The 12,326-nt window shown below is 50.6% G+C and overlaps 1 protein-coding gene across 1 annotated transcript in view; it reads right to left on the reverse strand.

Moving 5' to 3' along the window:
* Positions 1-7,670: 7,670 nt before the first annotated feature.
* The window catches only part of UNG (uracil DNA glycosylase), a 10,504-nt gene continuing 5,848 nt past the window's right edge, over positions 7,671-12,326 (reverse strand). The window contains exons 6-7 of the mRNA XM_040443635.1: positions 11,350-11,528; positions 7,671-8,740 (exon numbers count right to left, since the gene is read on the reverse strand). Coding sequence (XP_040299569.1) covers positions 8,600-8,740; positions 11,350-11,528 — 320 coding nt within the window. The 3' untranslated portion in view covers positions 7,671-8,599. The remainder of the gene's footprint in view (positions 8,741-11,349; positions 11,529-12,326) is intronic.

Raw genomic sequence — 12,326 nt, forward strand, 5'->3', positions numbered from 1 at the left:
AAGTGTCCGACTTCGGCTCAGGTCATGATCTCGCGGTTCGTGAGTTCAAGCCCCGCGTCAGGCTCTGTGCTAATGGCTCAGAGCCTGGAGCCTGTTTCCGATTCTGTGTCTCCCTCTCTCTCTGACCCTCCCCCGTTCATGCTGTCTCTCTCTGTCTCAAAAATAAATAAACGTTAAAAAAAAATTTAAAAAAAAAAAAAAATGAGGAGAGGACCCGAACAGTGATTTTTTTTTCCAAAGAAGGGTACAGATGGCCGACAGACACATGAAAAGATGCTCAACGTCACTCATCATCAGGGAAATGCGTGTGGAAACCACATCACCTCACATCTGTCAGAATGGCTAAAATTAACAACTCAGTCAACAACAGATGTCGGCGAGGATGCGGAGAAAGAGGATCTCTTTTGCACTGCAAACCGGTGGGAATGCAAGCTGGTGCAGCCGCTCTGGAAAACAGCATGGAGGTTCCTCAAAAAATTAAAAATAGAACTACCCTACGACCCAGCAATTGCACCACTAAGCATTTTCCCAAGGAAAGCAAAGACACTGATTTGAAAAGATACACGCAGCTCTGTATACACTGCAGCATTATTTATAACAGCCAAGATACGGGAGCAACCTGGGTGTCTGTCAACAGACAAATGGATAAAGAAGGTGGAATATATACACATATATGTGCACACACACAACAGAATATTACTCAGCCATAGAGAATGAAGTCTTGCCATTTGCGACGACAGGGATGGAGCTGGGGGGTATTGTGCTAAGCGACGTATGTCGGACCAAGAAAGAGAAATACCGTATGATTTCACACCTAAGTAGAATCTAAAAATACGAATAAATCAAGAGCAGAATCAGGTCAATAAGTACAGAGAACAAGGGGATGGTTGCCAGAGGAAATAAAATGGCTTCCTCCAACTGAGGAGGTTGCCACGTCCGGTCACATGACCGAGGATGGGCTGAGTCTTTCCATTTAAAACCCGAGTCAGTAAAGTCGTATCTTCATCTCCCAAGACACTGTCAGGAGGCAAAAGCCATTTATAAAACAATGTCTCTACTTTGCAGTTTTTAACTGGAAAGACTGGCTTCCCAGGAGCTCCCCCTCAGGCCTGGGCCAATGTTGACGGTTGGTCGCCCAACTTCTATGGAAGCCCGCTGATGTTAGAATAATCATCATCATCACTGAGAGATAATTGTGTACGAGGTGAAGGCACAAAATAGGTCTTTAGGAAACTATTTGGGAAGTTTTATACCAAACTGTGCACAGTGGCTCCCAGCAGGGAGGAGGGGCAGATGGAAGGGTGGTGCAGGGAGACCTTTTTACTCTGTGCCACTTGACTTTTACTCCCTAGAGCCCTTAAAAAAAAAAAAAAAAAAAAAAAAGACGCCTAGGGGCGCCTGGGTGGCTCAGTCAGTTAAGTCTGACATCGGCTCAGGTCATGATCTCATGGTTTGTGAGTCTGAGAGCCTGCTTTGGATTCTGTGTCTCTCTCTCTCTTTCTGCCCCTCCCCCATTCATACTCTGTCTCTCTTTCAAAAATGTTAAAAAACTTTAAAAAATAACATCTTTCTAGCAATGTGGGACCACTATAAATGCTTGACTCTTGGAGTATGCTTTTTTTTTTTTTTTTAATTTTATTTATTTTGAGAGAGTGCAGAAGTAAGGTAGGGACAAAGAGAGGGAGAGAGAGACTCCCAAGCAGGCCCCAGGCTCCGAGCTGTCGGTGCAGAGCCCGACATGGGGCTCGAACTCACAACTGTGAGATCGTGACCTGAGCTGAAGTCAGACGCTTAACCAACTGAGCCACCCAGGCGCGCCCCCCACCTCGAATACACTTAAAAATATATATAATGATAATAGTTTGAGAGATTGGACATCTGTGAGAAACAGAATAGTTTTCCTTAAGGACAGGAGTCTTGAAGGCAAAAAAAACCCCAAAACAACAACAACAACAACAAAAATCACAGAACTACCTTTTCAGTGTACCTAAGCCCAAACCTAACCCTACCGTTTCGGTTTGTGGAACGGATGGAGGAGTTCACGCAGAGATTCCCAACAACATAACCATTTATAGAAGCAGAGAGAGGCTCTTCTCCTTGATCTGTTACATTTCCAACCCTCACATCAGGTCCCGGTAAACAGGAGTGACCGTCCCCCTCTGGAAAGCCCGCATGCACACTCCTGCACAAGGGGCTCAGCTCGCCGCGCGTGAAATCCCCATCCACGTGGGCGCCGGCTTTATGGTCAGTGACCCCACGGAGGGGTGAGCTCACTTACCCCCTGTCCCTCCGTCTTTCCCGTGTCCTCCCAATTATGCGCTCGGGGTTGCATTTTCCGTGTTCCTTGTCTGCCGTGTGCCTGACTCTAAGCCAGCTAGCTGCTCATCACCGTGACTGTAAGCGTCACTTTCAGAGGAACTGGCCTCTGCCGTTTAAAAATAATCCCTGGAGCACTTAACCTTCAAGGCACTGAAGACCAGTAACAGCCCAGGTGAAGTGGGACAAGATCTCGCACCAACCCACTCGTGTGGTCCCCTGCCACTCCGGGAGGGACCCTGCCGGCCACCCTTCGATCCCAGCCCTCGCTGGGTTTCACAGCTGTTACGTATCTAAGCCATCTAAAGCCCAAGATGGGGCATCTAAAGTCCAAGTTGTCGTAAGCAATACGGACAAAGTCATCCCGGCCCTCCTGAGACATGCAGGAAATTAACTGCACACGGGTTGTGGGGTGTTCGAGAAAGGGCTTCTGGAGCCAGCCTGCAGCGAAAGCTCCGATGGGTTCGCACAACTGCTGTCAAAGGACCACCAGGCTTCTTTCCCCAGATAAAGATTTGGTAAAACCTTCCGAACGAAAATGCCACTCACGCTCGGGGAGGGGAAAAAAAAAACCCAAACACCCCAACAGCTGGGTCAGCTGGCTCTTGCTAGGGCCCGGCAGGGAAGACAGACGGGAAACCCGGCACAGGCTGTTACGGAATGTTCCGCGAGGAGGGGAGGGGCTGCGGGCATGTAGGACAAAGGTCACCTCCAGGTCCAAACCAGAGCCGGTAAGGCAGAGGCCACACGGAAGGGCGTTGTGCTCTGACAAGAGGTAAGGGGGAACAGCAGCTTGGCGGGCCTGATCTCAGTAAACCAGGAGGAGCAAAAGTGGAAAAACCCACCAGAACCCAAACTTCTGCAGAACAGTTTAAATGGCAGGGGGACAGGGGCAGCCAGAGAGACTTCCTCTGCGGGCTTGTTTTCCAAGAAGGAAAAGTGGGCAAACGGTGGACTTCTTGGAACTTTTCCCACCAGACTCGTAAGCGGGAAGCCACTTTGTGCCTGTCCTCTGGAAGCCTGGGCACCGTCAGCTGTAAGCCGGGCCAGCCCCACCTTCGTTTTATAGGAGCGGAGGGCGAACCAATGCCGGTCAGGGGCTTGGCACGCTGCCTGCCCGCCTTCAGTCCTCCCTAGACCACAGCCCCCGCACCATGGGGCTTCGGGTATCGATCCCAATGACTTCACTAGAGGGTAGCTCGTGCAAAATTTTGAAGGAGGCACATTTCAGACTCCGGACACATCCTGGTTTTTTTCCCGGGAGAGCCGTGACTCCAGGACGTTCTGTAAACTCCATGTGGAAGTCCTCCCTGATGACATCCGATAACCGTGATCTGGGCAGAGTGTAAACAGTGGCAAGACGACGCGGCTTTGAAATCGGGCTGCCGTGGGTTCGAATCCTAGCTCCGTTACCTGTGGCTCTAGGCAAATGGCTGAGTCTATTTCTCCATCCAGGTACTTTACCACGTGGCTGGGAAAAGTGACATCAAACGACAAACACCGAGCTTCTAGCATAGTGGCTTGTTCGTGACAGGCACCGAGCACCGTCTTTCTAATGAAACTCCTTACTTCCAAAGAGACTAGAAAAGTTCCTCGCTACCCCTACTCACACACACACATGGGGAACTTGGTTCTGGTGCCTCGGCTATCCTCTGACACTCTCTCTCTACGGCCACAAGTAATTTCCAGAAGCTGAATGTTTGGCTGGAAACCAATCGCTCATAAACTTTTCCCACCCAACACAATAGAAAAAATAGATTCCTTCAAATACCTCGTACAGGCAGAAAATCCTATTATCTGCCGAAAAGAAAAAAAAAATGAAGTGACCACGTGGCGTCAATGTTGGAGAAGTGGATAAATTACGCCAAAGATGGCTGATGGGACTAAAACAAATTCTGGTCTCTAGCTTAGAGACCCCCTCCTCCGGTTTCTTCTTCCTTTGTTTGCTGTGCATGGCAACCCCCCCCCCCCCGGATATGGAGGCTGTTGGCTACAAATTACCCTCCCCACTGGCATTCCGGGCTCAGACCTTTGGAGAAACAGTCTCCTCTGAGCCCGCCGGCATAAGACCAATCTGCAATCCACCAAGATCTCCGAGGGCCGCTCGGTTTTTCTGCCAACGTTCCAGCCTGGTTCCGTAACATACAGAGAACACAGGGCATCTGGTCAAAGCAGCTGCTGGTTGGGCTGCAAACCTGACCCTTCATAAAAACGCCCATATCTGCTTCTCACCCCAAGAACCACTTAAATCACAATTTCCGGGAGCGGGACTGGCATTCATGTTTTTGTTTCCCCAGGAGACAGGGAAATGAAATGGACCCCATGAAAGAAAAAGCTGGGTTTTTTCCCCCTTTACTTCTTTGCCCGCTTCTATTCTCGTTAGGACCTGCACCCCCACCTTATCCATGGCTTCATATATGTCCTCCTTGCGAGGGACAGGGAGTTAATAATATCTCTGGAGTCTTCCAGCACGACAGAGAACCTCTCAGGCGGGACCGGGTGAAGCCTTCATGCACACATTCCAGACCGCTCGTGTTGGACATCGATGCCAAGACCCCCTGGCTCCAAGGAATAAGTGATTTATGAGGGACACCTGGACCCTGTCCTGGTTCTGACCGGTCCCCGGATGCCTGGAGGGACACGCGCACCAGACCACAATCCTCAGTAAAAACCCCAGGCAAAAACGAGACTTCATGCTCTTCCTTCCCAAGTCTTGCCAGATGCTCCCTCGGTCTCATCTGTCGCTTCCTGCGGGCTCACGTTTGATTTCCATCTTGCCAAGAACCCTCTTGGCTGGTCCCCAGGGACCTCTTCTGAGTCCTCAGACCCAGCCTGCCTGCGTCGTCCAGGTGAGCATCCGTGGGGAGTCTTAAGGCATACAAAGGGCTTGTTTGAAGCCTGTGGATACCACCCCCCCCACCCCTGACCACAAAAGCCACTAGCTGAGAGGGACAGGAAGACACAGGAAATACACAACTGAGTAGCAAAGACTGCAAAGTATCGAACTCCTGGTCTGACCTCAGGTTGTGAGACTCAGATTCAAAGCGTCAGAAGGACTCTAAGTAGGAAGAGAGGCCACTGAAGTTCCAGACTTTTCTCAGCATGGGTCACCACCAATCAACATGCCAGGACCCTCTGAAGTAGCCCAGAGCCTCCTACCTGTTCTCCCCTGTACATCTCGAAGGTTTGACAAGGATGAAAAGTCTGCTTTTCTGCCAAACACTGAACTGTTTGCTTCCCCAAGTCCGAAACTCTACTTTTTTATACTAGGTGCAAACTGAAGCAGAAAGCAAATTTTAAGAGAGACAGAATGTCCCTGAATGGTAGCATATTAACAACATGTCTAAAAAAGCAAAAACAAACAAACAAAAAAAACCCCACATTCTCTGACTTTGCCCTGCTGGACTCTGTTCAGATAGTGACTTTCACATAATTAGTTTACAACTCGGGGTTCCCAGGTCATTTTGCATTGCGGACTTCCCGGTTTCCAAAAGCCCTCGGCAAATGCTCTTCCCCTTGCCTGAGAAGGGAGACAGAACATTCTGGCCGGGTTCTCCCCTGCTCCCACAGTGAGCCACACAGAACTGACCGGTGGCAGGATGCCACAGATGGGCACTGTCACTGCAGACATCTGAGTGGGAGTTCCTAGGACAGGTGTCTTCGACCTGTTCCCCTATGGCAGTCAAACGAAGAGCGGTCTTTACATGTTAAATGCTCAAGGGGGGGGGGGGGCGGAATCAAGATTTCGTGACACGTGCAAATCATATTCAGCTCCAATCTCAGTGTCCGGGAAGTTTTATTGGAAGACAGCCACACCTGCTCATTTACGTGTACCACATGGCTGCTTTGTCTGCAAAAGAGAGTGGAGTGGTTCTCACGGACGGAACCAGGGCAGACCCTAGAATACTGACTACCTGACCCTTTATATAGAAAAAGTATGCTGACCCCTGACCTAAAAGGCCAAGATTGCCTTTTATCCATTTCTGCAAACCTAGTGCTGTGATCATAGCAAATCCCAAAACGTGAAAGAGAACAACCACTCCAGAAACCAGTGATCAAATCTGCATTTCCCTTGGGGGAGGGGCGGTCATAAACCACTGAACCCACAGCTCTGTGTTCTGTTTAAAGTATCAGTAGGGGCGCCTGGGTGGCTCAGTGGGTTAAGCGGCCGACTTCAGCTCAGGTCACGATTTCGCACTCTGAGTTCGAGCCCCACGTCGGGCTCTGGGCTGATGGCTCAGAGCCTGGAGCCTGCTTCTAGTTCTGTGTCTCCCTCTCTCTCTGCCCCTCCCCCGTTCATGCTCTGTCTCTCTCTGTCTCAAAAATAAATAAAACGTTAAAAAAAAATTTAAAAAAAAATAAAGTATCACTAGATGTCTAAGGCTCACTATTAAACAAGAAAAAGCAAACGAGTTCACTTTTTGAATGATTTACAGTAACCCAGAGTTCACCGCCTCTCCCCTATGGACAGCATTGTGTCGGGAGCCAAGCATCAAAGCCTAACTGATGCAGAAATATCACCTCTTCATTCCTCACTTGGATAAGGGCGCCGCGCCCCGGCCCCCCCCCCCCCAGTTACCAGAGGGCAAACTGAGAATGCATCTTTGTTCTAGATCTTCCTTCTGTTGAAAGCCTGCTTGCCCGTGGCAGTGTGGGATCACATACCCTCCTTCTGAAACGTTTAGAAAACGAAGGCCTAGATGGGAAGCAATGTTCTCCGAGCGAAAGGTTTCCAAATCTCTGCACAGAGAGGAGGCGGGGCCGTTAGCACTGCATGCGTTCTCCCCCACTTAAATACTAGCACGTGTTAACCAGGCCCTTCCGTATACTTCTGGCTTCCTTCTTCATCGGACACCAGGGGAGTCCAGGCTTTGAACGTGAGGATCCACCCTCCACCCCGACTCCCAGCCAAGTGCTGGCAGGTCAGTGGGCCATCAGGGCTTCTTCCTAGTGCCCTAGCCTCACACCTCCAGTCCAGAGTCCCAGGGAAGAGTCTGCAAACACTAACGGGATGGGGGCGGGGGAGCGCCCCTTGCGCTGTCCCAAGGCTTGGCAGGACTCGCAGCCACGATCCCCGGAGAAACGCTTTTCCGGCCCCATTCGGCCTCTTTAGGGTCTCCGCAGTTCCTGACCGCCTACGTACGGCCCGGCCCCATCTCCATCTTCGGGCTGGGCTTGTGACCCTCCCGGGAACCCGCCCAGGAGAGGTGGGCGGCTCCATCCGAGGGGCGGGGCGGAAGGGTGGGAGGGGGCAGCACTTCCTGCCCACAAAGGTTGCTGGCAGCGATCCCCCCCAACAAATCCCTGCCCGGCCCGGCCCGAGGGAGCCGACAGAAAGGGCACTGGGCACGGAGTGAAACTTCAACTATCTTTTTATTGCCAAGCTCACTCGGAGTTAACGCCCCCTTTCCCCCAACTAACACAGGAACAGCATCTCTAACAGGATGTAGGACGGAGGTACAGACCTAATAAAAGACGGTCTCCCCGACAAAGGGTTAAAAAATATATACATCTGCAGAAGTATTTTTAAAACAGCAAAATTCACCAGTGTTGAAAAAAAAAATCCCCATATGATTTCAGTCCATAAAAAAACAGCAATTGGCACTCTGTGCTTCCTGAAATCCCCCAACTCGAGATACTCCAGAGAAAAAAAGCATTTCCTCTTTAAAAAAGAAAAAAAAAAAAGAAAAAAGAAAAAAAAACCCAAAATAACTCCCCTTTCTCTTTCTTCCAGTTCAACTTCCACTGTTTATTCCTAGGAACACCCATAGAGTAACTAGAAAACAAGCCCCAGTTCACTTCCCTCTCCCTATCTGTTGAAGGCTCACTCAGAGATCAGTCCTCAAGAACTTTCAGCCCCAAATTTCTGGGCACTTGGAAATGTCCTGCTTCCTGCAAGGAGGAGCCTCAGGGCTCTCAGAAGGATGCGGGGAGCAGTGTACTTGGCCAAGAACGGGAAGCCAAGCTGGGCAAAGGAGGGCCTTGCTAAATCAACACACCCAACACTTTACAACCTGAAGTCCAACTAAAGTAACAGCTGGCTGTACCACAAGGTGCTTCTGTCTCCTGTCCCCTTTTACCATAAAGGTGACACAGAGAGCGGTGGTCTGGAGTATTTGACCGCCTCTCTCTCCCAAACACCGTGAAGGTGTATTTTAGTCCAAAGGCGTGTTGCAAAGACAGACATAAGGTCCCAGAGTAGAGCCTTTGCTGCCACTCTTGGCGAGTAACTTCACTAGCAGCTTCTAAAAGACGGCCCAGGGACAGCCTCCCCAGTTTAGGGTCACAGATCCTTCCAGTTGATGGGCTCCTTGCCAGACTTCTGCAGCAACTCATTGGTTTTAGAGAAGTGTCTACATCCAAAGAACCCTCTGTACACCGACAACGGGGAGGGGTGAGCAGTCTGCAGCACATGGTGACGTTTCTGAAAGAGAACGAGAGAATCAAAGTCGGCACGTCTGGGACCGGAGGCACCGCCTACGCAGCGGTCAAGTGCCCGTATCTTAGGATCTAGCGATCCCACTGCTAAGAGTACGTTTGCCAACGGACCCCACGCGGTATAGACCCACGTGGAGATGCAGGCATGAGGTTCCACGGCTTAGGTCAGGAAGACCTCACATCATAAACCCAGGGTTAGGCAACTGGCTGCAAACATTTCCCTGAACTTCTTACAAGGGGACATCACGAGGATATCAGAAGAACAAGGTTGAGCTACGTGGGCTGATGTGGAAAGACCTAAATATCGCAAGTAGAAGAAAAAAGGGATAATCACACAAAAAGGTTTTTTTTGGGAAAATATCTAAGACACTAATTATAGTTCCTTTGGGGAAAAGAAATAGTGGAAGGCATTTATCTACTTTCTGTTTTACACTTTCCTGTATTACCTGAACTGTCAACAAAAACAGAACACTTTGATTTTTTAAATGTCAACTCTAGTTAATGGAGCAGGAAGACCAGGGACATTTGTTTTCTTGCTTCTTTTCTGTATATAAATAAAAACCTCGGGGCACCAGGGGCGCTCAGTGGGTTGAGCATCCAACTTTGGCTCAGGTCATGATCTCATGGTTTCTGAGTTCAATCCCCGGCATGAGGTTTTCGGCTGTCAGCACCGAGCCTGCTTCGGATCCTCTGCCCCTCCTCTCTCTGCCCCTCCCCCATCCACGCTCCGGCAAAAATAAAAATATTAAAAATGAATAAATGCTACTTCACAAGTGTTTTCACAACATCCCTGCCTTCAAACACCTCCATCCGGGAGGGGCCATAATTAAAGCCAGGCAGCGCAGCGTGGTTAAGAACCGGACCCTGAAGGGGCACCTGGCTGGCTCAGTCAGAAGAGCACGCGACCCCCGATGTCAGGGTCGGGGGTTCAAGCCCCACATTGGGGATAAATATTACTTATATAAAAACAAAACAAAAAAACACGGAGCCGGGAGCCAGATGGCCTGGGTTCAAGTTCTGACTGCCGTGTCGTGTGGCCCCAGAGAAGTCAAGGAGTCCAGCCCGCACTTCAGTCTTCATCTGTAAACGGGGAAGAAGAGTGCCCGACTTGTGGAGATGCCGCACAGGGACAAAGAAGGCCCGTGGGTCTTGATGCAGCCTGACAGGTAACGCAGGTTAAGTGCTTACTAGCCTGGCCCTGAAAATGTGAGCCATGCTGGGCTCTGAAGGAAGTCTCTGGACCGAGGAGGCACGATATTCAAAGGCAGGCAGGGAAGCGGGACACAGGGAAGAGGTGGGGGGGTGGGGGGGGAGAGTGTGGGAACTGTGGCTGAGAGGCAGCCCGGGGCGTGCTCGTGCTCAAGACCCCCCCCAAGGCAAGGCCTTCCATGGCGGGGGGACTCCATGGAATGCTTCGGCAAGATCAGGTGAGGGCCTGGGCCAGGCATAGACAGTTAGGTGGGGAGGCATCTGAGAGCAGGGGAAAGGCTCTGAAGGCCTGACACCTGCGGGATGAGGAGGAGGGAGGGAGAGTGCGGGATGGGACTTCTGTCTGGACAAGTGCCCGGCGGTACCCTCCACCCTTGGGGAATACGCGGGAGCAGGTTCAGTGAGGCCGGCTAAGGAAAGGAGAACGTTAACTCGGGAAGCTCCGAATGTGACTGCTTCACGGCAGCTGGGACAGACAGACCCGGCGCTCGGGAAAGCCACTGGGCTGGACCCGCAACTTGCTTCTCATGACCAAGCTTTTACAAGCGCCTCCCGTCCAACCGGACCATTGTCGATAATAAAGACTCAAACGTGAAGAGCCATGCGGCCCTTCGGTCTCCCCAAGGCAGAGATGGAGACGGCTCGCACGGACGCTTCCTACTTGCCTAGAGAATCAGATCTCAGCAGTTAGCTCACTCGTGCCAGATTTTATTATGCGCTGCCTCACAACACCTGAAAACGTCTGGTTCCTTGACGCAGACCCTCTGTAGAGAGAGAAGCGCCTTCGCGTGACTCCTACTCGGTTGCCGTTCACGTAAAGGCGCGGGGAGTAGACCCCAGAAACAGAAAGCCTTTGGTGGCACCCGTCAATGGTGAGCGGGAGGAGGACTGGCATCAGGGGAGGCAAAGGGGACAGGATTTAAGGCCGGGAGGGAAGGGAGAGATTCAAGGATGGCGTCTGGCTTTTAATCTCAGCACCAGGTACGCTGCTCCTTCTGGAAACAGAGGGAGAAGAGCAGAGGAGGAGCACGTGGGGGGAAGCCGAGGGCGGGTGGCTCGGTGGTCGCGGGGTCCTTGGCCTTACTGCATCGCTTGCACCAGACGGTGCCCGCATCATTCTATGTATGTGGCAGATCCACGCCCGCGTTACTAACGCTATTGAATCAGAAGTTGGCCCGGTGCTTTCCTCTCACACAATTCATCATTCTTATAATTTGTCTGAATTTTGCTTAATTTTCAATGGCAAACCTGACCCTCACTCTTAAGTCTTTAGGGAGAATAAGCTTCATCTTAGGACATGGGTTTTCCAAGACCACACAACGGAAAATTCCTAAGATTTTCTCAACTGGCTTCAAGTGTTTAAAAGACAAAACACAACAACCATACCCTATCGATGGCACTGCCTTTCTTCTGAGCGTAAGAGCCCCAGAGCAGGAAGACGAGGCCGCTGGAGTTGTGATTTAGCCAGGACACGACCGCATCCGTAAACTCCTCCCATCCTCTCTCCTTATGCGAATTAGCCTGATGTGCCCGGACGGTGAGGACCGCGTTGAGTAAGAGAACACCTACAGACACACAGCAAAGAAACGGGTGAAAAGACAAACGAGCCAGCCCAGACACCTGACAACGGGGGCTGTGCCCGTGGAACCCTTCCCGTGTCGGGGTCCAGCACAGCTGTCTGAAACCGGCTCCCAAAGAAAGCAATGCAACATGACCGCTGGGCACCTCCGGGCAAGACCAGAGAGCATTTTATTTTCACCTCTGCAATTTCAACATCTTCTAAGTTTGTAACAGTGAACGTGCCCTTACATCAGTCATCAGGGTTGTTTCAAACATCTATCTATCCCAAGTGGGGCGCCTGGGTGGCTCAGTTGGTTGAGCCTCCAACTTCGGCTCAGGTCATGATCTCAAGACTTGTGAGTTCAAGCCCCACGTCGGGCTCTGTGCTAACAGCCCAGAGCCTGGAGCCTGCTTCAGAGTCTGTGTCTCTCTGCCCTCTCCTGCTTATGCTAGGTCTCTCTCTCAAAAATAAATAGACATTAAAAAATTAAAAGATAATAAGAGAAAGAAAAAAGAATCAGATGGTAAATATTCTTTCCTTATCTGGTTATAGTTTATTTGTTAGAAAGGGAGGAAGGCAGAAAGTCCGGCCGGCTGTCTGCTTGGTTCAGTTGGTTAAGTGTTCTATTTTGGCTCAGATTATGACCTCACGATTCACAAATTGGAGCCCTGCATCGAGGTTTTTGTGGCCAGCACAGAGCCTGCTTCGGATCCTCTGCTCCCAGCTTGTGCTCTCATTCTCTCTCAAAAATAAACGTTTAGGCAAGAAAGAAAAGAAAGAAAAGAAAAGAAAAGAAAAGAAA

The sequence above is a fragment of the Herpailurus yagouaroundi genome, unplaced genomic scaffold, assembly GCF_014898765.1.
Source record: "Herpailurus yagouaroundi ecotype Mexico unplaced genomic scaffold, PumYag 191, whole genome shotgun sequence".
Classification (NCBI taxonomy): domain Eukaryota; kingdom Metazoa; phylum Chordata; class Mammalia; order Carnivora; family Felidae; genus Herpailurus; species Herpailurus yagouaroundi.